The sequence below is a fragment of the Onychostoma macrolepis genome, chromosome 05 (assembly GCF_012432095.1).
Source record: "Onychostoma macrolepis isolate SWU-2019 chromosome 05, ASM1243209v1, whole genome shotgun sequence".
In the NCBI taxonomy this organism is placed as follows: Eukaryota; Metazoa; Chordata; class Actinopteri; order Cypriniformes; family Cyprinidae; genus Onychostoma; species Onychostoma macrolepis.
In genome coordinates this window covers 11,079,802-11,102,995 of record NC_081159.1, presented here as the reverse complement: position 1 = coordinate 11,102,995, position 23,194 = coordinate 11,079,802, and the positions used below count along the sequence as shown (strand labels likewise).

Below are 23,194 nucleotides of genomic sequence, written 5' to 3'. Positions count from 1 at the left end.
ATGTTGGCTCAGTTGAATAGTCATTTTGTTGTGTGTACACATCTAAGGTTGTGTGAATAGTGTATTATTGCTCAGGGATTTTTTTTTTATTATTTAATTTTTGGCCTGGTGTTAAGATCTTTGCTCACAGGCACAATGGTGATAACTCATGTCTCGCTGGGATAAAACCAATAGCATTCTCATTACTTTCCCTGAGTTTACCCTGTCCTCTGCACCACCAAATCTATGATTGTTTTTTTTTAACAAGTCTTGTTAATAAATAAAGTGTGACATATTGTTTGTGTGTGTGTTCAGCGCTCGTCTGTTGCAACTGAAGAGAGAGATGTGTATGAAGAATTGCTGACTCAGCAGGAGATCCAGAGCAGTATAGACCTTGTGAACAGTAAGTGTTTTATGTGTTAATTTCTGTTTTTTTTTTATAAATTTGAAAAAATTAAAACAATTTAGGTGGAATATTTAGTATATGTATATATATATATATATATATATATATATATATATATATATATATATATATATATATATATATATATATATATATATATATATTAGGGGTGGCACAGTACCAGTGGCGGCTGCTGGTCTTTCAAAGAGGGGAAGCTCATTTTCGGCCTACATCATAAAAATTGTCCATTTATTTATACGTAAATTCTGCCCTACATTCCTTTTCAAGAAAATGCTCTGTTACCCTGTCGTACCAACTAGGCGTCTTTTCCAGTGACGCTAGCCCAGCTACTGTATGAATGAATAAATGAACAAACAATCTAAAAAAAAGAAGATATTAAACTCGACGGAGGAAATATGGGAATTAGGTTAAACTGAAACAAGGAATGTGGTGTATAATAGGGTTGTCACGATACCATAAAAATATCTTACGATACTATACCAGCTTAATTTATAATTCAATTCTACAAAATGAATCAAAATTTAATAAATAAATAGATGTAAGTGAAAACAGATCCGTATCAAACCGTGACCCCCGAACCGAGGTACGTACCGAACCGTGACATCTGTGTACCGTGCCACATATTTTTTTTAATTTAATGGATAGTTATTTATGGGATGCCCTGCAATTGATACATACTGTATGGCATAGTATTATATAAATGTTATATAATAATGATTTTCTCATTCTAGCATCAGAAGCTATTCAACATTTAAATCAGGCTCTTGATGCTGAGGATCAGAAAGCCCTGCTGGCCAGCCTTAGGTTGCCTGCACTTGGTCTTGTGGGAGTCCTTGATGACAACTCCAGCTTTTACCTGGACCACTTCACATCCTACAGGGAGCATAAAGTTAAGGTACTAAAGCAGACTTTCCTTATTAGGTGAAATTACTTTTCAGTCAAATGAGTTTGATGAGAATGTTTATGACATCTGTATGCAGGATGCTGGTGCAGGTGCTCAGCTGGAGAGGGAAGAGATTCAGAGGGTCATCACTTCCTGTAACGAGTTTGCAGAGGCCGAGAAACGAAGTATGTTGCACACATACATGTAGCCTTGCCTAGCTGATAAAATAGCCTAGAATATAGAGTAGATATATCTGTAGATATGAAGCTCTGTATTTCATTGTTTCTCATTCAAAATCGTGACAAGTGAATTTATGCATCACAACATTATAATGTAAAATGATTTTTTTCTTTTTTTTTTCTTTTTACAAATTGAGATTTTGTAAACATTTAACAGTGTTAATAAGGTAAGAATTAAAAGAAATAAAGAAGTAAATAAAATGTATTAAAAGTGTTTTTAAAGATTTAGTGAATTATTAAAATAGGGAAACTGAGCTTAAATATCCAATATTGACCATTATATAACCAAAGTGGACTGATACAGATCTATTAAAAAAAACGCTCTAAAAGCAGTTTATACTGTATTTCCCTATTCAGTTTGAACCTGTATAATTTTTCTGTTTGTTTGTCTGATACTGTTGATTATTGTGCACTTAATGAACACAGAGCAGGAAGCGGTTGTTGCGATCAATGCAGCTATTCGACGAGGCATTCCAGAAGAGACCGTGGAGGCGCTTCTGAAACCAGAGGCCCAGTTACCCATCATCTATCACACTGCTGCCAGCCTGTACCAGGCTGAGCTCTTCAGCCTGCAGCTCGGCTGTCAGGTCAGCTCTCTTAACTCTCTGATTCCATGTGTAGCTCTTTCTTGTCCCTACTTACAAAACTAGTTTTCATTTGTTACCATCTCAGAACAAGGCCGGTCTAACTCATGAGGAGCTGTGTGTAGCTGTGGAGATGCTGTCTGCTGTGTCTGTGTTAAATGAGGTGCTGGACACTAAAGACTCTGTGGCCGTCATTGAGCAGCTCAGTGACTCTCCACTGGGCTTCAGTGGTCTGGATGCTGACAATTTACAGAGGTACAGTGATACTACTGTCTGAAAAAGAGGTGTCATACTATGTGGCACACTAAAACACAATTTAGTTATTTACTTAATTAAGTGGTTGTTTTGCTTTGTTAGATATGCAGACACACTGATCCGTCTGAGAGCTGAGTCCCTCACTCAGGGTCAAGAGTTCCTCACCTGGAATGATGTTCAGAAATGCATCGACACTGTCAATGTCCAGGTGCACGAGGAACATGAGAGTAAGCAAACTTTGAAATAAATTATACAATATTGTTCAAAAGTTTGTGGTTAGTACGATTTTTTTAAGAGATTAACACTTTTATTTAGCAAGGATGCATAAAATTGCTCAAAAGTGGTAGTAAAGGCATTACTATTACAAAAGATTTCTATTTCACAAAAATGCTGTTCTTTTTGTATTCGTCAAGGAATCCTGAAATGTATTACAGTTGATTTGATTTGATCAGGATATCAGAATGATCATGTGACATCATGCTGTTGAAAATTCAGCTTTGTCATTGCAGGAATAAATTACATTTTAAAATATATGAAAATAGAAAACAGCTATTTTAAATTGTAATAATATCTTACAATATTACTGTTTTTACTGTATTTTTAATCAAATAACTGTAGCCTTGGTGAACATAAGAGACTTCTTTCAAAAACTTTTGAAAAATCTTACTGACCCCAAACTTTCAAACAGTAGTGTAAATTTCAAAATGATCACCACAGAAGTTGGAAATGGAAGTATTTCAATAGTTTTTTCCCTTTCAAAATGTATTGAGTTTTAATGAATTTATGTAATATAATAAAAAACAGACTAAGTGGTCTTCTTAGTAATGATGTGTTTCATAGATGGTCTGTCAAATACAATGAGCCTTTCATACAAAGAATGTCTGTTTTATAAAAAGTTACCCAATAATGTGTATAAATTGAACTTCATTTATCCAATGTATTGAAATCTCACAAAAAAAGTTTTATTGTTCTCACAAATAAACATTTAGGCTTTGATCAACATTCAATTATAATATAAAACATAAATGATCTTGAAACAACATGCTAATGTATAAACAACCAGTTTGTCTTTTTCTTAATCATATTCCAATATTCCATTGAATATTCCAGTTGTTGAGCACATAACATTTCCATGTTCCCTGTGTAGGAGTCATCGCTATCGCTGAGATCAACGAAGCCCTAAATTCTGGAGATCCAGAGAAGACACTCGCCACCCTCCTACTCCCTACAGCTAAACTACAGGGAGTCAATCCAGCCAACGCCAAACACTATCACGATCTACTGCTGACCACAAAAGACCTCATCTGCAAGGTGAAACAGAATAACAGTGCTGAACCAATGAAATGTCTAAGAGGTTACATCTGTTATTTCAGATACTCTTTTCTTATACAAATGATCCGGACACTTTTTACTCAACACTCAACTTTCCCGGTCTCAAAGATTTTGTATTAATATTAATTTAGTTTCGTGTTCACACTTGAGTGTAAGTGTCCAACTCCTGATCAAGTCAGGAGACTCTTCTAAAGTAAAGTGGGAAGTCCAACCATAACATCCTCAACCCACTGTTAAGCCATTTTTAGATAAGGAAGCCCCCCTCGCAGGCCACAACAAAAACATCCTGGTATTTAAAAGGACTCAACTCATGGACAAAGCTATCGGAGCTCTAGAGCTAAAGGATCTAAACTTGACTTGGGAAGTTGAAGTCTTTGTGAGGAGATATGAGAGGAAGGGGTCCAGACAGCTGTGGAAAGAACACAGACATACGGCTGCTTTGTAGTAATAATACAAGTCATACTGCTGTTGAGTGTACAGCTTCACATAGTGTGCAAAAAGAAGTGCATTACATGGGGCAAAGCACACTAAAAAGATTCCAAACACCAACGTGCTGGCCTTTATGTAGTGTTTCCAGTCACGATTGGAATGATTTAGATGGTAGATGATGGATCCGTAAACAAATGTGTTGACCAGCGATGGCAGGATGAACCCCAGGCAGATTAGACTTAGTCTGTATGGAATCAAAGCTTGGTTGAAAGCTTTTTCATAGGACTGGATATCATGACACGTCACCAGCTTTTGTTCAAGAACTTGGTAGCTTTGCTGAATCATAAACTCAGGTATCATCGCGATAACAAAAACCATCCAAATGGATAAACTGGTGCAGATCGCATAGTGCATTTTCGACATTGTCCTGTAGAAGAACGGATGGACCACGGCAAGGTAGCGCATTACACTAATACACATGTGGGCATGGATCGAGCAGTAGATGTTCCCATAAAAGCAGGCAATCACCACCTTGCAGGCGAGCTCTCCGAAGATCCAGTCATTGTTATTGAGGTGATAGTGGACTCTGAGTGTGAGGGAAAGTAGCAAGAGAAGGTCTGAAAATGCTAGGCTAAGATATAGGATACCACTGGAAAGATTCTTTCTTCCGCTGAGGCAGGTTAGCACAAAAACATTAGAGGGGATCCCGATGAGGATGGCTAGGATGTACGCGGATGGAATGATCCTAGTGCTGACAATTCCAGTGGTGTGATCGATGACATTGGCACTGACATTTATCACAGGCACCTGGAAGGATGAGTTAAAGACTATTGTTCCAGGATATGTTTTTGGGTGAGGTGGGTTGTTTGGAAAAATGATTCTGGAATCTTTTGATACTAAAAAAAAGGTTAGAAAACAGCATTAAAAGACTTATACAGTGTGTTCTTAGTCAGTAATTACATTTCACACAGATTCATACTGAAAATGTGGTTACATTTGAAATGAAGTGAATATAATTCAACAGAAATTATTAGATTGGATAATAATTAATAGCAGGCATTATGGAAGCAGAATAATGACAATAGTTTTTGAAACATAAAGCATGCTGAATTCCACAAATCGAAAAAAAGATACATTGAATTTCCAGGGCTTGCATTTTTAGGTCCTGAAATTTAACAACGTTTATTTAAGCTGTGAATATTTCAATTCAAAATATTTCACACACATTTTCATAATTAAAAATTTTATCATTCATATTCACCTTCCAGAATTCACTTCCAAAATATTCAATCTGTTTAAAAATACGATTTATAATATTCGACAGGCAAATTTCGGTCACTTTATTTCACTTTCCAGATTCGCTGCCACAAATTCAGTGGTTAAAATTCGGCATAAAATTCAGGGAACGGCAGGAATAGCAGTAGAGCACCGATGCATGATCTCCAGCTGATGTCAGCCGCTCACCAGCAGGTGGCGCAAGCGGCTGTTGATGAAGCAGGCCATATGTGGATCAAGTCATTCATTTACAAAAACTGATTTGCAGAAATGGAGCTAGTGCTAAGTAGAAGTTTTGATTATCGGGGCCAGTATAAACATGTGGAAATGCTGATTGAGGTCTTATATCACTGTATTAGTTCACTGAGGCGCGTCGTTGGGGAATCCTGGAGTGTGACGTATGAGGGGAAACCCAGTATTACAGCACAGTGTCACACAAGCCATGATACAAAGTTACAGAAACTAAGCAACCGAAAGCAATATACTGTATGTCTTCCTCAGATGTAATGTTAGTTCTGTACTTCAGCATTGGGTAAAAGAGCATTATAATCTCCTTTGTGGTAGAGAAAGCTGCTTGCATGTAGGCTACGGGAAACAGTAATGAATTCTGGAAGGGGAATAAGAATTGTTGAATTTTTAATTATGAAAATGTGTGTGAAATATTTTGAATTGAAATATTCACAGCTTAAATAAACAACTATGTTAAATTTCAGGACCTAAAAATGCAAGCACTGTTAATTGCAATGCATCTTTTTTTCGATTTGTGGAATTCAGCATGCTTTATGTTTCAAAAACTATTTTCATTATTCTGCTTCCATAAGGCATGGCTTCAAGTTTTAGTCAATTTGTGTAGTCAATAATAAGATTAACAATAATAATAACATTACACTTTTAATACTAAAAACATATTTTTGTTACTTTATTAACTAGAAAAATCTGGAAAACACTGAATTGAATTTGAGATTCAGTGACCAAAAACATTAAAACCAGTTGAACAGACAGTTTTTGAAATTAAATAAAGGTTGTTCGTTTTCAGTTTTTAATGTTATTTAGGCACAGATTAGGCGCAGGTGTTCCAGATTTACCACACGACAGACATTTTTTAAGGTTAATAATTGATTTAAAGTGTTACATTTTTAATTATGTAACATTATATTTACTTACTACATTTAATTTATTTTAGTGTATTATTTTGGGGTAATGTCTCTGACTCTTTTTGCTGTTCTTTCAGCAGCGTATAACCACCTAAAATTCTCAAACTCACCATCGATATGTTGCTAGATTTTTTCACATTGTATTTAGAGAATAATTTATTTTAGGTGATTGAAAATGTTGATCGCCATAGACTGCTATAGTAGCTCTGACTAAAAGAGTCAGTTCACAAAAGTCTTGATTTCAGTCCAAATTCACATCTCTACCACATAGCAATCAGCTGTTGATCTTTAACCGAAAGAGAAAAGTTTTTCTCTTACCTGAATCTTGAAGCGAGTCCTCAAACATTAATGGTAATAGCAGCAGCACAAAAACTCTCCACATGTTTGAAAGGGTTTTCCAGTAAATTTTTACAAACTATTGTTCATCAAACTAGAAATGATCTACGAGTGACTCTTTTGAGGATCACTCTCTAGACAAATAACTGTCAAGTTAGGAGTTTACATCGAAGGGTGTGATATTGTGCTGGTTTCCTGTCAAGGGCTTGGGGAGTCCGAGTCAGAATTGCTCAGGGCTCATTATTCAGGCATGCCAGGAAATGCTGCGAGACGAGAGACTTCCTCCGAATGCAGTTCATGGACCAAATTATTTACAAACATTTGTCCATAAATAATTCGTAAATTGCACAGAGTAATGTTTAAATGGTATTTTGAAAATGTCTCTGGCCACAAGTCCTTTATTGGATAAATGTGTCCCTATAATTTCTTTCTTTCTGTCTTTCTTTCTTTCTTTCTTTCTTTCTTTCTTTCTTTCTTTCTTTCTTCATAACTTCTCCTTTCAGATAAAGAAAATGGTATTTATTTTTGTCTTTCTGAATATCAGTGTTAATAAATGATCAGTAGAATGATAAATCTTTCATTTTCCCAGTAGTCGAGACGATCAGTTTGTGATTTCTTTTTTTATTCTATCATTGCAGTATGTAAAAGACAGTATGGCCTTGCAATCTGACCACCCAAATTTGACAATATCACATGAATAATGTTTTTTTGCTCTTAATGTTTGGCATCATGTATTGAGATGCTATTTATATGACTGCTGTTCAACAAAAACAAGGCATTTCCCAAAGAGACAATTCCCGTTTAACCAGTGATAGTTGCACAGAATGTCTCCCACCTTTACTTGATTTGGTTGATTAGATGAGAGTAATTTGTAGAAGAGTAATTTAGAGTAATTTGGTTTGTTATAGCAGATGATTTCTTAGCCCTGTGACAGTGTGTTCAGTCTCACTTGTTTGTATGAAGCATGTGCTGACCGTGTGGTGCTGTAAAACAGAGCTCTGGAGATGAATCTGCTGTGCTGTGGCTGGACCAGATCCAGGAGGCTGTGCACACTGCCAACCGGGACCAGGAGGACGCACTCAAATGTTAGTGTGCAACCAAATATAAGCTGCATGGAAGCTGTATGATTAGCTTTCCTGTTCAGTCTATTCATGTCTTATACACATCTCTATAAAGAATGTGCATTAATACATATGATCCACATAATAACCTATGACATTTCAAGTCTATTAAGTTTAATATTTAAACTGACTACAGTAAAAACATGTAAAATCTTTATAACATTTACACAAATTAAATTATAGTCTTAGGAAGAACTGTGACTTTACCCATTCTCAATGATTACAAAAGTAAAGCCTACCAATTGAAATAATAGTCAGAAATTCTTTTTTTTTTTTAATGAAACAGTTTAATGACCCTTTAGACAAAATATTTTAAAAATTTATAAAAAAGGTTGCATACAGTATGTGATTTTATTGAGTAGCATATTTGATATACAAGGAATTTATGGCTTATTTAGTATGATATAATAGAATATGGATCTCATTCTTAAGAAGGAAATAAACACATACATTTTATTCAGAGGCCCAAACTGAGAAAAATATGAAATTAGGTGCAGCTGCTGATATTTATATGACCAAAGTAAGGTGAAATTCTCATAGCTTGTGATGTAAATCAATGAGTTTTTTAAAACAGTATGTCAGACTTACATCGGTTCATATACATATCAGTTGTCACTTCATGTCCAAATAATGCCTTAGTAAAATGCTTCGTTTTGTGAAGCTCTGTAGTTTTTATTGTGAGGGGCAAAACATATAATACAATGCAATACCGTGGTGATTGAGAAATTGCAAATAAACATTCCTCAAAAGTCTGTTATATCATATTTGATACATTTTAACATGGTTTGATGATGTATAGGTAATCAAATAAACCTAAGTTGCCTAAGTCAGTCCAGTAAGTGTTGAAATCTTGAAATATTACTACTAAGAAAATAAAATGAATTCTTACGTTTGTGTGAATGATTTCAGTGGCTGAGGCAGTAGCAGACATTAACAGGGCAGTATCTGATGGAGATGCTAAGGCCACACTAGCTGCTCTGCGGTGTCCTGATGCAGGTCTTCGAGCGGTGCTGTCTGAATGTGCTCATGTCTACCACAGCCAGCTCGCTCACTTACAGAGCACTCAAACAGAACAAGGTATCTCTATCTCACCCTTGATGACTGCGATCTGGAAGGTCTAGCTTTAATTTGAACATTAACTTATCTGCCTTACTCTTTCAGGCTGGAGAATTTCTTTTCATGCTGTTAGAAAATATTATTTATAAATTACAAAATTAATTATATGTTTAGCAGCATATTCTGCATGGTTCAGTAGTGTATTCTTGTATGTTTTTTTGCTATCATTAACAATCATAATAGTGTCAAATTTGCCAGTAAAACATTTACTGATTCATTTGATTTCAGACAGAGACATATGCATGTCTATAGCTCCTGTGAAGAATAACTTCTTCATGAAGAATAGCAATCACAGTGCTATAATTTCATTTTTTCTGTAGGAACCAGTGGCAGTTTATGGGTGAAACACAAGATCAAGGATAAATATGACTACTTCTACAACATTGAAAGCAAGGAAGGGACATGGGTTGAGCCAGATCATTTTGTCCATGACAGTTCACAGCTCACCAAAGAAGATATTCAGGTATGTCTTCAGCACAAACATACATTTACGGTTTTTAGTGTTGAATTAAAGTATGTAAGCTCTGTTGTTCATGTTGTCTTTCCCCTAACTAGAGTGTTTTGAGCAGTGTAACAGTGGAGTATAACAGAGAGCAGCTGTGGTTGGCCAATGAGGCGCTCATCATCCAGCTTCAGGCCCTGATTCGTGGATACCTGGTGAGGCGGGCACATAATGACAGGCTGGAGTACCTGCGAAAGCAAGAGCCGAGTGTCATCAAACTACAGGTGCTTAACTGTTTAATGTAAAGTATTGATAATTAACTTGATTACTTGTATACCAGGCCACTAACAACCTTAGTAATAAGTTAATAACATGCAGTAAAATGTTACTATCATTAACTCTTATTTAATAAAGTTCCTATTTAAGAAAAGGAATTATATAATTTGAAAGCTCTAAGACTCAACATTTTTGAATAGTTTAGCATAAAAATTAAAAATGTTAAATGATTCTCTTATAATAATATTTCTGTTATTTTTTTAAATTAGGATTGTTTATTAAAGAAAACAATTATAGTGAGTGGTTTCATAGTTTTTTTGTAATATGATACTCATCAAAAGCATGTAAATCTAATTATTAACTCTTCAAAACATTAAGAGACAATAAAATTAGCAATGACAACGAAATATCAACATTATACAATGAAAGTATAAAAAAAAACAAATAGGCTTGATAAACTCTAGAGTTGTATTGTTTTCTCTACAGCTCAGTTCAAAAGAAAATAAACTACCAATATTCTCTAGGAACATATATATATGATGTGGGGTTCACATGGGGTTTGGTTTATGATTACAGGCATCCTGGAAGGGCTACAAACAGAGAAGAGTGTATAAGGACAGACTAAAGACCTTCCAAGACAGTGTGAGCAGTGTGATTAAGGTAACGGTCCTGATCGCTGATGCTCATTTATTACAGCATTTCATCATCTTTTGCCTTGTTGCTTTGAAGTGCAGTATGCATAATAGGAAAACTTGTTTCCTCTATAATTTAGTTACAGTCAGTGGTGAAGATGTGGAAAGCTAAACGAAGCTACACAAGGAGACTGCAGTACTTTAAAGACCATGTAAGTCACGCACAAGCACTGATGTGAACGAGCAGCTTCTTTATCGGTTATACTCATGAAAATAGCATATTCTGTGTGTCATGCTCAGGAGAAAGAAATAGTGAAGATTCAAGCTTACCTTAAGGCTAACAAAGCAAGAGTGGACTACAGAACCTTGAGTAAGTCAATAACATTATATTTAATATATTAATTAATTTACATTACTTGCATAGTTGATTGGCTTGTAAGGTAAAGATGATTGTGTTTTTCTGTTTTTCAAACAGCCGGTTCTCAGCACCCCCCTCTCTCAGTGGTCCGTAAATTTGTACATTTGCTGGAACAAAGCAGCCTCGATTTACAGGAGGAACAAGAAGTGACACAGCTCAGAGAGGAAGTGGTCACCAAGATTCGTTCTAATCAGCAAATGGAAAAGGATCTGAATTTGATGGATATTAAAATTGGCCTGTTAGTAAAAAACAGGATCACACTACAGGTTAGATGCAGTTTGCTTTCAGTGCTTTCATGCGGTGATTTTAAATGATCCATAAAACTTAACAATCTCTTTGCTTGCTGGATATACTTTAATGAGATAATGTTACATTATCCTTTGATATGCATAGGTTTCTGTTTTCCCATGATGGGAAAGTGCTACTGTAAGCAAATACACATCACTGAGAGAAAACAACAACAACAGCATATTTGTTTTCTTAGGAGTCTCATGAGAGTAGAAGCAGCTACAGATGTTCAAACCAGTCGAGTATGAACCCTTGACCCATTCTAATTTTTCTAACTACTGCTATGTTGTCTCACGTTGTCTCAGGATGTGGTGTCACACAGCAAAAAGATGAAGAGCAAAAAGAACAAAATGAGCAAAGAGGATCTGGCCATGGGGGAAAAGCAAGGCATCAAGGGCCTGAGCAAAGATAAGAGGAAGAAACTAGAGGCCTATCAGCATCTTTTCTACCTTCTACAAGTGAGATAAAGAACTTTGGCACGAATTTAGTCATTTTAAATCATTTAAGAAATAGATTGGAATGCTGAATTGCAGCTTGGAGCTGACCAAAGGCTTTAATGGAATATTCCAATTAAATTTAGCATTGATTGCCACAGGAAATAATTTAGCTTGTTCATTTAAAAAAAAAAAAAAAAAAAAAAAAAATATATATATATATATATCAATCATACATTTATAAATTATATTTCTAAATAATTTATTTATATGTATTAAAATATATAATAAAAAATATTTTAAACATTTATGGAATGTATAAAACTCATAAATACTGTATAAGTACCTTTCAGTTATATTTGTTAATCAATGAGTTTTCTTCATTTAACAGACCAATCCTTCATACCTGGCCAAGCTAATCTTCCAGATGCCCCAGAACAAATCCACCAAGTTCATGGACACTGTGATCTTCACGTTGTATAACTATGCTTCAAACCAGCGGGAAGAGTACTTACTGCTCAAGCTTTTTGAGTCAGCCTTGCGAGAAGAGATCAAGTATGATATATCTTAGATATACTTATCTTAAAGATTCTGTCTTAAAGATATAGATACTGTTTGTTAGCTCGAGCATGCAAAAACAGCACTGATTTAGAGAGACCGATATACCTTTGAATTCATAATTAATGTAACAAATGTGTCAGTCAAATGTCTGTGATTACAATATGTCTTTATAATATTGAGTATGGCAAATATAATTGTTACTCTGCTGTCATCTCTGGCAGATCTAAGGTGGATCATATCCAGGAAATAGTGACAGGGAACCCTACAGTCATTAAGATGGTTTTGAGCTTTTACCGTGGTGCTCGTGGGCAGAATGCTCTCAGACAGCTTCTAGGCCCTGTGGTGAAAGAGATCATTGAGGACAAGAACCTGGGCATCAACACTAACCCTGTAGACATCTACAAGGCCTGGGTTAATCAGCTAGAGACCGCTACAGGAGAAGCCAGGTTTAAACACGCACACACCACCCATCTGCATATTTTCTCATCTTCTACACTTATTATATAAGCTTTCATTTAGACTATACTTTACATCCATGTCCCTTCATTTTTGTTGGCATATTTATATTTTTCCATACTATTTAAAAATTGTAACAATGAAAATTGCATGACCCAAATAAACAAGCTTATTTTTATATATATATATATATATATATATATATATATATATATATATATATATATATATATATATATATATATATATTGCTGTTTAAAGGTTTGGGCAACGGTGAAGGCTTTTACTCTGTAACAAAATATCTATATATTAAAATAAATAATGTTTCTTTTGAAATGGCAGTTCATCAAAGAAAACAACAACAAAACAAATCATGGTTTTCACAAAAACCACAACTGTTGTCAACATTGATAATAATAAGAAATGTTTCTTGAGCTCCAAATCGGCATATCAGAATGATTTGAGTAATGGCTGCTAAAAATTCAGCTTTGCCATCACAGTAATAAGTTACATTTTAAAAGAAATTACAAAAGAAAACAGTTTTATTTATTTGATTTTTTTATGTATTTATTTTCACTACTGTTGTTGGACTTTATTTCTAGTAAGCTGCCATATGAGGTCACGCCAGAGCAGGCTCTGTCACACGAGGAAGTGAGGGCTAAACTGGAATCCTCCAATCAGGAGCTCCGGACGGTCACAGATAAAGTGCTCGGCTCAATCATGTCATCGCTGGACACCATCCCGTAAGAATGAAGACCATCCCAGCCTTTCAAGCAGATGTTCAGTTCTGATTCATGCAGTTCATTTTCATATCGCTTGTTATGTTTGTCAGATATGCCTATTGTATTATGAAGGATTCCTTCATACATCAACTTTATACAATGTAACAGTGTCATTGTGCACCAGGGGGCAGCACAGTAGTTAAAAATAGTCATTTAGTCATATAGTCAAAATACAGCATTGTGTAATATTTTGCTCATGCATTACAGTCATCTCATTATTGTAAGGTATGGCCAGATTTTTTTTTTTCTGCTGCTAATCTGATTTTTACTTTTGCATCATTTGATCTGTTTTCTTTTGCATGCAGTTACGGCATGAGATATATTGCTAAAGTTCTAAAGGACACGCTTCATGAGAAATTCCCTGATGCCACAGAGGATGAATTATTAAAGGTCAGTTGTTAAAAATTTAAGTGGTACCCCTGTATCCATACTAATGTTTCGTTTAAATAAGTATGCCACTAGGCCTGTCTGCAAAACTCTTTTCATATTTGAAATGTAGCTGTAATTGCTTGATACACCAAACCGCAACTGCTTAAAGATTTAACAACTTAAGAGCCCATAAAAATATTGGTTCACATGAAATAAGTGCTGTCTGAATGGTCCTATCTTCTTCCCACAGATTGTTGGGACTCTGCTCTATTACCGTTACATGAATCCTGCCATTGTGGCTCCAGATGGCTTTGACATCATTGACATGACGGCCGGAGGACAGGTGCATTCGGAGCAGAGGAGGAACCTGGCGTCAGTGGCTAAGATGCTACAGCATGCTGCCGCTAACAAGCTGTTTGAGGACGAGAGCGACCACCTCACCCCTATGAACAGCTACATCTCCCAGACCTACCAAAGGTTCAGGTGAGGAGAACAGAGCACTTGTCCAGGGTCACAAACAATAAACACTATTTCTAATGGGAAGAATTAAAAACTTAGAGGAATAGTTCACCCATAAATGACGACTCTGTCATCATTTACTCACCCTCATGTTTTTCCGAACCTTTGTCTTTGAAGAATGTCTGTGTTTTTTGTCCATAAAATGAAAGTCAGCAGGATCTAATGTTGTTTGGACATTAGGCAAAGTACACACCTACTGGACAAAATCTGTCAACTGTTTTGACATATTTGGATATTTTCATACAGTAATCAGCATAAATGAGTAACTTCTTAACTTAAAAGACATATTAGGGTTGTTTGTAAATAGAATGTTCCATTGAGTCTTTAATTACCTAATAAAGCATGTCAAAATTATTTAGAAAAATAATATTTTCTTATCAAACTGATAAAATGTTGCATTGCAAAAATCAGTATACCTGATACCTGAGTATACCTCCTGAAAGTTACAAAATAGAACTAAATAAAAGCAATTTTGGATCAACAGGTGAGTATGTTGAGCCAAAGAAACAATTTCTTGACAATCGAAAGTGTTACATAGCCCACTGAATCATTCTCAGACTTAATGTTGACAACAATAGAATCACATAGGAGAGAACTATCAGGAGATGTATTTCATTGCTTAAAAGAGGACAGTGGTACAAGAAGTATACCAAATCATTGTTTTAAGTGTGAAAATATAGCTACGGTAACAGAGAAATTCATAAACAATGGACTTGTGACAAGGTCCCTGAAATAATCAGGCCTGTACTGTATTTTAAGCTTTAATTTCATGAGAAGGAGCAGGAGCAATACCAAGCAAGTGTCTCAGAGCTGACAAAAGCTATGAAGCTAAGTGACTATTGCATCTCACACAGTGAGATTTAAATTGAATTCTTTTAAACTATTACTAATTTTAAGCATTCATATTGTATGTAGAAACTGATGAGTAAAACAAAAGATTTGAAACAATCACAGATCTCAGGACAGGCTGAGGATATATGGAAATGGAGGTGAAAGGTGGGGAAGTGTTTTTGTGTGAAAGTAAGGCATCAGCAGAGAGGAGGGACATGTGTTCCCACTTCAGACACATTAGTGTGTGTGTTGTGTGTGAGGAGGCTGGAAGTGCTAAATGACCTTTTGCCATAAGCCCCTCATTCCCATGCTAGTGAATCATGCTTACTGGAAACTCCCTGTTTTTTTCCCCTCAAATTCTCAGCAACTCTGCCTGAATACATGTCTGTGATAGACCAGGTAGTTTACACTTGAGCTGGATTATTGCAGTTTAGCATGTGACATTCTCATTCAGGTGTACTTGGCATTATACATTTGTTTTTATCTTGTTTTATTATTTTTTTGGTCGCACAAAACTCAGTAAAAAGCTCAACAGATTTCTCGAAATTTGAACAGCTGATACTCACAAAATACCTCACTCTCTTTTGCCTAATTTCATGTGTTTTCAGCTAGTCATTTTAGCATTTTGATATTGTTTCTGAAGAAATCCACAGATTTTCAACCAAAATCACAAAGAAATCCACAGATTTAATCTTTTCTTCTTTTTTTTTTTGATTTTCAGGGGCTTCTTCCAGGTAGCTTGTGACGTTCCAGCTCCGGAGGAGAAGTTTAACGTGGACGAGTACTCTGACATGGTGACACTCAGCAAACCTGTCATCTACATCTCTATTGAGGAGATCATCAACACACACTCTGTAAGACATACAACTGAGAATTAGATACAGTTATAATGCTTAGATTACAAGGTAAAAAATAAAATAAAAAATGAAACATGCACAGTTTTTTGCACAGTAAGATTTATAATATGCATTTAGAAAATAGATAGGGTCAATTTTCGTGTCAAATTCAACAGAAGAGATGACCTCTTCTTTTATCTTATTTCTGGGCTGTTGTTATGAAAGAGAGAATCCAGTTTACATGCGTCTTGTCAAAACGTGTGATTTTAGCATTTACTGTTGGGCCTTGATCTGGAATGTGAAGTCAAATGCTTTTTTGAGGTCTGCAACTCATTGTGATTAAGTTTCATTAGCCACCTATGAGTCATGAGAGAAGTCTTCTGTGAGGAGCGGCTTAGCTTGATCCATATGTGTGAGGAAGTGACATCATGACCTGTGCAGACAAAATAGAGTCTCCAAACTTTTACCCTCTCAGACAAGTCTCTACATTCCTTCTGTTGAAAAAAAAAATCCAGACTGACATTTCGGGATGTTTCTCATTATGCAGCACTTAGACAATAACGTGATGTTCATTTTAAGCCGTATGGCTGTAATGTATATTATATTGAATGAGAGATATTTTATGATTTGAGAAGATGTTTAGAAGTTGTACATGGAAGAAATTGTTGTCCATATATTCCCATCAAGTCCAATTGTGTATTGACTCGTAATGTTGGGTGCTGTTCTGTTTTCTCTGCCAAATTTTAGGCATTGGAAACCAATAAGTCATCTTATTTATGTTGCCAATTAAAAATATCAGAAAATGAATCACATTGGCATCTAAGCAAAGTAATTTTGACATACCTATAAAATGGTATTACATCAGATTTTAACATATATCATACTTAACAGTACATGTACAGTATCAGAACAATTTTATAGAATCTTCTGGGTTTTGCTGTGGATGTAACATAGTACTCACAGTTAGTAGTAATAACAATTGCAATAGGAATGTATCTTGATCTAAGCTGTGTGATGTTAAGTATTATTGTTGTTTGTAGTCTGTACAGACTGCTTGTAGCTAGAATACTTAAATTGGCTTTTTTCTTCCAGTTGGTGTTGGAACATAAGGAAGCTATTGCTCCAGATCACAGTGATCTTCTGCATGAACTCCTGAAGGACCTGGGGGAAGTTCCTGACGTTGAGTCACTACTTGGTAAAATTATAACAAATACAAACACATAATTTCATTCATTCACTGGGTGCAGCTTTCAAACACCAGCAGTTTATCCACCTAGAAGAAGTAAAGACTGCAACAGTGTTGCCTTTGGCAAAAAAGTCCAGATGAACATGCCCTCACTGACAGCTGATTAAAAGTAAAGGACAGTAAACCGCTGTCAGAACAATAATTAATGTGAAACTCTGACACCCAGGTGAAGGAGCTTTGGATGCAGATGACCCCAGCAAGGAGAACTCAATGAGTCAACTGGCCAAAACAGAGGTCTCCCTTACCCTCACCAACAAGTTTGAGCTGCTGGATGGAGATGACAAAGACATGAAGGGACTGATGATGAAGTAAGTGCGCAAGTAATCATCACTTCTTCAACTGCCTTAATACGTAAAATGTCCTAACATATAAATATCTCCTTGCCCACACTCAACTTTTCTTCACTGTCTTCATTTCCTGTCTTCATATCTCTCCTGACCCATAGGAGGAAATGGTTTGGTGTTCAGTTTTATCTTTTCCAGTTCTTAAATGGGCCTTTTTTGACCAGCTTGTGTAATTAGAATTGTTGAGTATAGGCTTGTTCACAGTAAGACGAATGTTCAGTGGAAAAATTTGATGCAATAAACATTTTCATTTAAATGAACAGCTGGTAATAAAAGACAAACTTTTGCATCCCGTCAATGCAACAGAGTTGTTTTACATAGAGGTATTCTAATTTCTTTTTCATCACAATGCAAATAAAACTGCTCAACCAGAAGCAGCATGATTTTGGTCATATGGTATAAACAGACTTTAAGGACGGAGGTCACCACACACTTGAAATGTAATACTCTAAGGAAAATTTGTCGACTGTCATTTGCTGGCCACTATTGTCCTAGCATTGTGTCCTAACCTCTAGCTTTCTAGTCTATCTTTGGGAAGGAAGCAGGAACACTGTCGTCACTGCTCATTGTCTGTATGTTTACATCTGCTCCATTTCCACTCAGAAAAAAACACAGCATCTGTGAAGCCCCAATGACCCAGACATTTATGATCTTCTGTTTACAGACCGTATGAACATCAATTACTCTAACCAGCCAGTTTGTGTATGTGCAGTTTGAGACAAACCACAAATTAGTCTGCACTTCCTTAACAGGCATTTTTGTATGCTTACACTACCAGACAAAACTGTTCCAAACCTGCATAACTTTCTTTCTTTCTTTCTTCTGTGGAACATACATAAAACAAGATATTTTGAAGAATGCTCTCCTCTAGTCGCTCCAAAACAACATTGGACCACATTGACTGTATAGACAAAAAAACACCAATATTTTTTAAAATATCGACTTTTATTTGACTCTCTTAAGATTTTTAAGGTCATTACAAGCATAAAATTAGTTAAATTCAGTCCAGATATTTGGGACATTTCACCCAAAATGGAAATTCTGTCATCGTTTTGTCCTTTGTCACCAGCATATGGCAGTCTTGATCAAATCTCAATTTTGAGTGCCCGTGAAGTAGTCTTGCATTGCATTATCTTCTGGAAAATATCAGCCTGTATTCTAACAGATAAGACAATGCACAACATGAGGCACTCTGATATTCCTGACTAGGACATCCTTCTCTTTGTTTGCCTGTCACTTTGCAGAACAAAGAAACTGATAGTGGATGTTGTGAGAATTCAACTCGGGGAAACACTCACTGATATCCTAGAAACTCCTGCCTCTGCTGCACAGGTATAGTAGGCTCTTGAATTAATGATAAAGATTGAACAGAGGTCAGTCTTCCAACAGATTGAAATGAAATTCAATCACTTCGCCTCAATCAACCATCTCTCTCTCTCTCTCTGGTGCTGTAGGAGGCAGAGCACGTTAAGCTAGTAGAGCGACAGGTGGTGCAGGACTCTCAGACTCCAGAGGGGTTGAAGAGCAGCCAGGCCATGCTGGAGGACCGCCAGCTGCCCCTGGAGCAGAAGAAGAGAAAGATCCTCAGGAACCTGAGAACTCTGGAGCAGGCCGGTCTGGTCAGCTCAAAACACAAGTACCAGGAAGTCATCAATGACATCTCCAAGGTCAGGCTCTATTGATCTCAATCAGGGGTGCCGGAACTATTTGAAAAGATGTTGGGGCTTGTTGAAAAGTGATAATTGTCTATTGGACAAATGTAGTTATAATGATTGCTTCTGTATTAAATCATACCCTTTAGGACTGCAGGGTACCATAAACACCTTCCATTAGTTCATGTCTGTTAGTCTGACTGTGTTTTTGCAATATAGTATTTTGTAATAACAAAAATGTTTTATTTGGCAGGACATTCGATACCAGCGGCGCTACAGGCAGAGGAGGAAAGCAGAGTTGGTGAAGCTGCAGCAGACTCTGACTGCGCTCAACTCAAAGGCAGCTTTCTATCAGGAACAGATCAACTACTATGACACATACATCAAAACATGTCTGGATAACCTCAACAGAAAGTGAGTGGAGATGCACATGAAGTTCTCATACAAATGCACTCATGATTATGGGCCTCTTAATAATCACTTAAAATATCTATAAACAAATTAAAGGCAGGGTAGGTGATTTGGTTCAAAAACATTTTTTGTTATGCTGGTTGAAAGTCTCTTCACATCCCGATAGCGATCACTAAGTTAAGTGGTCTACATTTATTTATATGTAATTATATCGTCTGTGGAATGCGTAGGACTAGTGTTGTCACGGTACCAAAATTTCAGTATTCGGTACCGATACCAGTGTAAATGCACGGTTCTCTGTACCAATTTCGGTACCACATGCTAATTAAAAAACACACTATTTTTAATAAAGTCAAACAAAAATAAAATGTACAAAAATCAATGCCATTCTTTATACTTATTTAAATTGTGTTTCAAGTTTTTCCGCAAGTGATAAAAGTATGAAAAACAGTAAACAGTAAAGTTTCACCCAAATTTAATTTGTCTTTTAATTAATGAAATTTAAACACATTTTATTTTTTTGGTAAATAAAGGGGATTTACTATTAAAATTAAAATATGGAAGAAATATTGTGTGATTATTTCTTTAAAAATAAATATATTTTTTTTTCAACAGTAGTAATAGTATCACATACATTCTACTAAATAATAGTAATATATTTCTGGCCCAATGGCTTTAAGATAAATTTTAGTAAAAAAAAAAAAAAAAACCCTCTCTGCCATTCATTCATTCACACAGAGACTCGCAGAACATGGGGGATTCATATCTGAATCGACTTTTGTGGCTTAATATTTACAGATACTAGTCCATGTCACGATTTGATTTAAGTGTAATGACCTACTTTGACAAATTCCGTGACATTCCGTGCTAAACAGTAAATTCCGTTTTTATTACTGGATTCCGAGATTCCGTCCGCTTTTTCTGCATCGTGGACATCATAGGGCTGTACGTGTCAAGAACCGGGTTGACCGGGTACTCGGTACCACCGGTACTTAAAAAAACCTGGTACCGTGACGTTTTCATTTTTTTAGTACTGACTTGGTACCGAAGTACCGGGTCTTTTGACAACACTACGTAGGACCATAAAATGTTTGTCCAATCAAAATGTTCGGTCCGAACATTACCATAGGCTGCCCTGCCTGCCTGTCAAAATATGTATTTGCATACCTCTGAGCAGCCATGATACGTCATCAGCGTGTTCCAGCAAGAATTAAATTGTTATTGTAATATTATGTGCTTTGTACTGTAATGTTTTCTCACCGGTGAATGAGACATGAGGTAATCTGACAGCGTTGCACTCAATCCTACACCAGCTCCGTCTCTCATCGTGTCGCAGGTTAGTCTCTGGTCTGCCTGAGCCGCTGAGCGCGTTCACGTGTTTTGGGAGGAGGCGTGGCTTTGCAAAGTGGTCATGCAGGAAGGGTGGGGATCTTGCTTTCAAAGCTAACTTGCCACCGTTAGCCTTTCCAAAATCGCCTACCCTACCTTTAAGGGATCAATAAATAAAACAGCAAACAGTTAATAAAGTAATATATTCAAGTAATACATTCTAAATACAAAAAACAATGCTAAACCTGAAAATTATTTTCAATATGAACATGATAACCTTCTTATTGATTTTCTGCTGATTTGAGGTACAGCACATCTAATGTCAATATCAATTTGTTCATTTATCAATGTAATTAGATTATTATTTAATTGCTCATTTATTTTATTTAACCTCATGACTACCTTATATCAGTTTGTCTATTTATCCTCATGTTTAGACATTAATTTTCTCATTTGATATATTGATATTTAATGATTAGTGTTTGCCACAATTGAGTCCTGATACACAATGGCTTGAAGGGAAATTGGAAAGTGTCTACTGTCATTTCCTATAAGACATATATTTTATTGATGGTTGTTTTGCAATCAGGAATTCACGAAGGTCCATTAAACTGGACAGAAAGGAAGAGGAGAAGAGCAGTAAGAAGTCCAAGGCCTCGTCTCTGAAGTACACAGCTGCCAAACTGCTTGAGAAAGGAGTCATTCTGGAGATTGAAGGCCTCCAGACTAATCAGTAGGTTCTTCCTCTTTGCACCATTTCTTTTCATTCTATTAATAATTAATATTTGTATTCATTATTAGTAACTTCACTTTGAATATCAAATACTGAACAATAACTGATCAATAACTGAACTTTCTAATATCTAAAGTTAACCATCCTGTTCTGCTCTTCCTCATGCAGTCCAAAGTGGAGTTTAGCCAACTATTTCTGCAATCTCTTAAGGCAGATCAAAAGAATATTAAAAATGTTATCTTTAGTGCTCAGTGATTTAGTCGTTTAATTTGTTGTCAATCTCAGGAATGTTATGTTTATAATTCTTTTTGAACAGGCAGGCGCTACTAGTCATTTTGCAACACTGAAATTATTTGCACTGTAAGATGTACAGTAATAAGCTCCACCTATTCCAGTACTTAAGTCAGTGTTTTGTACATTTCAGGTTAAAAAATGTCATGTTCGACATTTGCCCTTGTGAGGAAGTGGGAGACTTTGAGATAAAGGCCAAGTTTATGGGAGTTGAGATGGAGAAGGTGCAACTGCATTTCCAGGTCAGTTCCCAGGTGCACAGAGCCACATGCAGGATATTAGTTGTATTTTGTGGAATTGCATTTATGGACACACCAATACAGAACTGTTTTTCACCTCTTGTGTTTTTTTATTATTATTATTATCATCAGGACCTGTTGCAGCTTCAGTATGAGGGAGTAGCCGTCATGAAAATGTTCGACAAGGCCAAAGTCAACGTCAATCTACTGATTTTCCTTTTGAACAAAAAGTTCTATGGAAAATGAATATCCCTTGGAGTTAATTCAGTGAAAATATTTTCAGTGAAAAATATTAACTAGCTATCAAGAGTCTCATTTTAGATGTTAGTTTACACAAATTGTACAAAAAGAACATTGTGCCTTTGGTTTTTAGATGTTTTTGTAAAAGAAATTTCTCTGAGCATTCAGGGTATTTGTGCAACTGTGTTTGCAGGTTTTCTGTATTTAATTAACTATGAGACCTTACCATTCTATGAATTAGCATATATGTAAAGCTGTACATACAAAGCTTACAAATGAAAGAAAATTTAATCAAACCACAATCAAAACAACGAATGTTCATGACTTTTTTTTTTTTTGGAAAATTGTGTATGGATTATATTTTTCAATACAAGTGTAATTTTATAGCAATTAATGTAATGATGCTGCAATGTTTTAATATCTTAGAAATTAATAAGATGAATGACTTTTAATGACTGATAATGCACTACTGCCATATGGCTGTTAAATAAGATAAACCTGAGGAGACTTTTCATAAGATTGTCATGAACTAGTGCCTTTCATTTCTAAGTGCTCAAATGTGTATCTTTTTAAAGATACTTATTAAACGGCATTCCTAAATGTTTTCAGTTTTAAAAAAAAACGACAATGTTCTGTGCTGAGAAGATGGATTAATGTAATTGATTATAAATAAATACAACTATCATACTTCAAAAAGTGTTTTTTTTTTTTTTTTCATATACACTGTGTATATAT

The 23,194-nt window shown here is 35.7% G+C and overlaps 2 protein-coding genes across 3 annotated transcripts in view; one reads left to right on the top strand and one right to left on the bottom strand.

Moving 5' to 3' along the window:
- iqgap2 (IQ motif containing GTPase activating protein 2) overlaps window positions 1-23,155 on the top strand; it is a 52,741-nt gene extending 29,586 nt beyond the window's left edge. For both annotated transcript variants that reach the window (XM_058774823.1, XM_058774824.1), the window contains 30 exons: window positions 295-382; window positions 1,138-1,301; window positions 1,387-1,474; window positions 1,955-2,115; window positions 2,201-2,367; window positions 2,470-2,594; window positions 3,515-3,678; window positions 7,888-7,978; window positions 8,924-9,091; window positions 9,451-9,593; window positions 9,686-9,856; window positions 10,425-10,508; window positions 10,621-10,692; window positions 10,781-10,850; window positions 10,956-11,164; window positions 11,492-11,644; window positions 12,012-12,175; window positions 12,403-12,627; window positions 13,240-13,380; window positions 13,725-13,809; window positions 14,039-14,271; window positions 15,860-15,992; window positions 17,067-17,169; window positions 17,387-17,528; window positions 18,809-18,896; window positions 19,019-19,231; window positions 19,470-19,630; window positions 21,546-21,689; window positions 22,114-22,222; window positions 22,352-23,155. In XM_058774823.1, coding sequence (XP_058630806.1) covers window positions 295-382; window positions 1,138-1,301; window positions 1,387-1,474; window positions 1,955-2,115; window positions 2,201-2,367; window positions 2,470-2,594; window positions 3,515-3,678; window positions 7,888-7,978; window positions 8,924-9,091; window positions 9,451-9,593; window positions 9,686-9,856; window positions 10,425-10,508; window positions 10,621-10,692; window positions 10,781-10,850; window positions 10,956-11,164; window positions 11,492-11,644; window positions 12,012-12,175; window positions 12,403-12,627; window positions 13,240-13,380; window positions 13,725-13,809; window positions 14,039-14,271; window positions 15,860-15,992; window positions 17,067-17,169; window positions 17,387-17,528; window positions 18,809-18,896; window positions 19,019-19,231; window positions 19,470-19,630; window positions 21,546-21,689; window positions 22,114-22,222; window positions 22,352-22,465 — 4,173 coding nt within the window. In that variant the 3' untranslated portion in view covers window positions 22,466-23,155. The remainder of the gene's footprint in view (window positions 1-294; window positions 383-1,137; window positions 1,302-1,386; window positions 1,475-1,954; window positions 2,116-2,200; window positions 2,368-2,469; window positions 2,595-3,514; window positions 3,679-7,887; window positions 7,979-8,923; window positions 9,092-9,450; window positions 9,594-9,685; window positions 9,857-10,424; window positions 10,509-10,620; window positions 10,693-10,780; window positions 10,851-10,955; window positions 11,165-11,491; window positions 11,645-12,011; window positions 12,176-12,402; window positions 12,628-13,239; window positions 13,381-13,724; window positions 13,810-14,038; window positions 14,272-15,859; window positions 15,993-17,066; window positions 17,170-17,386; window positions 17,529-18,808; window positions 18,897-19,018; window positions 19,232-19,469; window positions 19,631-21,545; window positions 21,690-22,113; window positions 22,223-22,351) is intronic.
- On the bottom strand, window positions 3,685-7,868 carry f2rl2 (coagulation factor II (thrombin) receptor-like 2). Its single transcript, XM_058774827.1, has 2 exons — window positions 6,876-7,868; window positions 3,685-5,024 (listed from the first exon to the last, which is right to left on the bottom strand). Exons 1-2 carry the CDS (start codon window positions 6,937-6,939, stop codon window positions 4,003-4,005), a joined length of 1,086 nt encoding a protein of 361 aa, XP_058630810.1. The 5' UTR covers window positions 6,940-7,868; the 3' UTR covers window positions 3,685-4,002.
- Window positions 23,156-23,194: the final 39 nt, after the last annotated feature.

Coding starts and splice junctions, on each gene's coding strand:
- f2rl2 (XM_058774827.1), bottom strand. CDS start 6,939: ATGTGGAGAGTTTTTGTGCTGCTGCTATTACCATTAATGTTTGAGGAC. Junction 5,025..6,875: donor GGACTCGCTTCAAGATTCAG/GTAAGAGAAAAA, acceptor CCTTTTTTTTAG/TATCAAAAGATTCCAGAATC.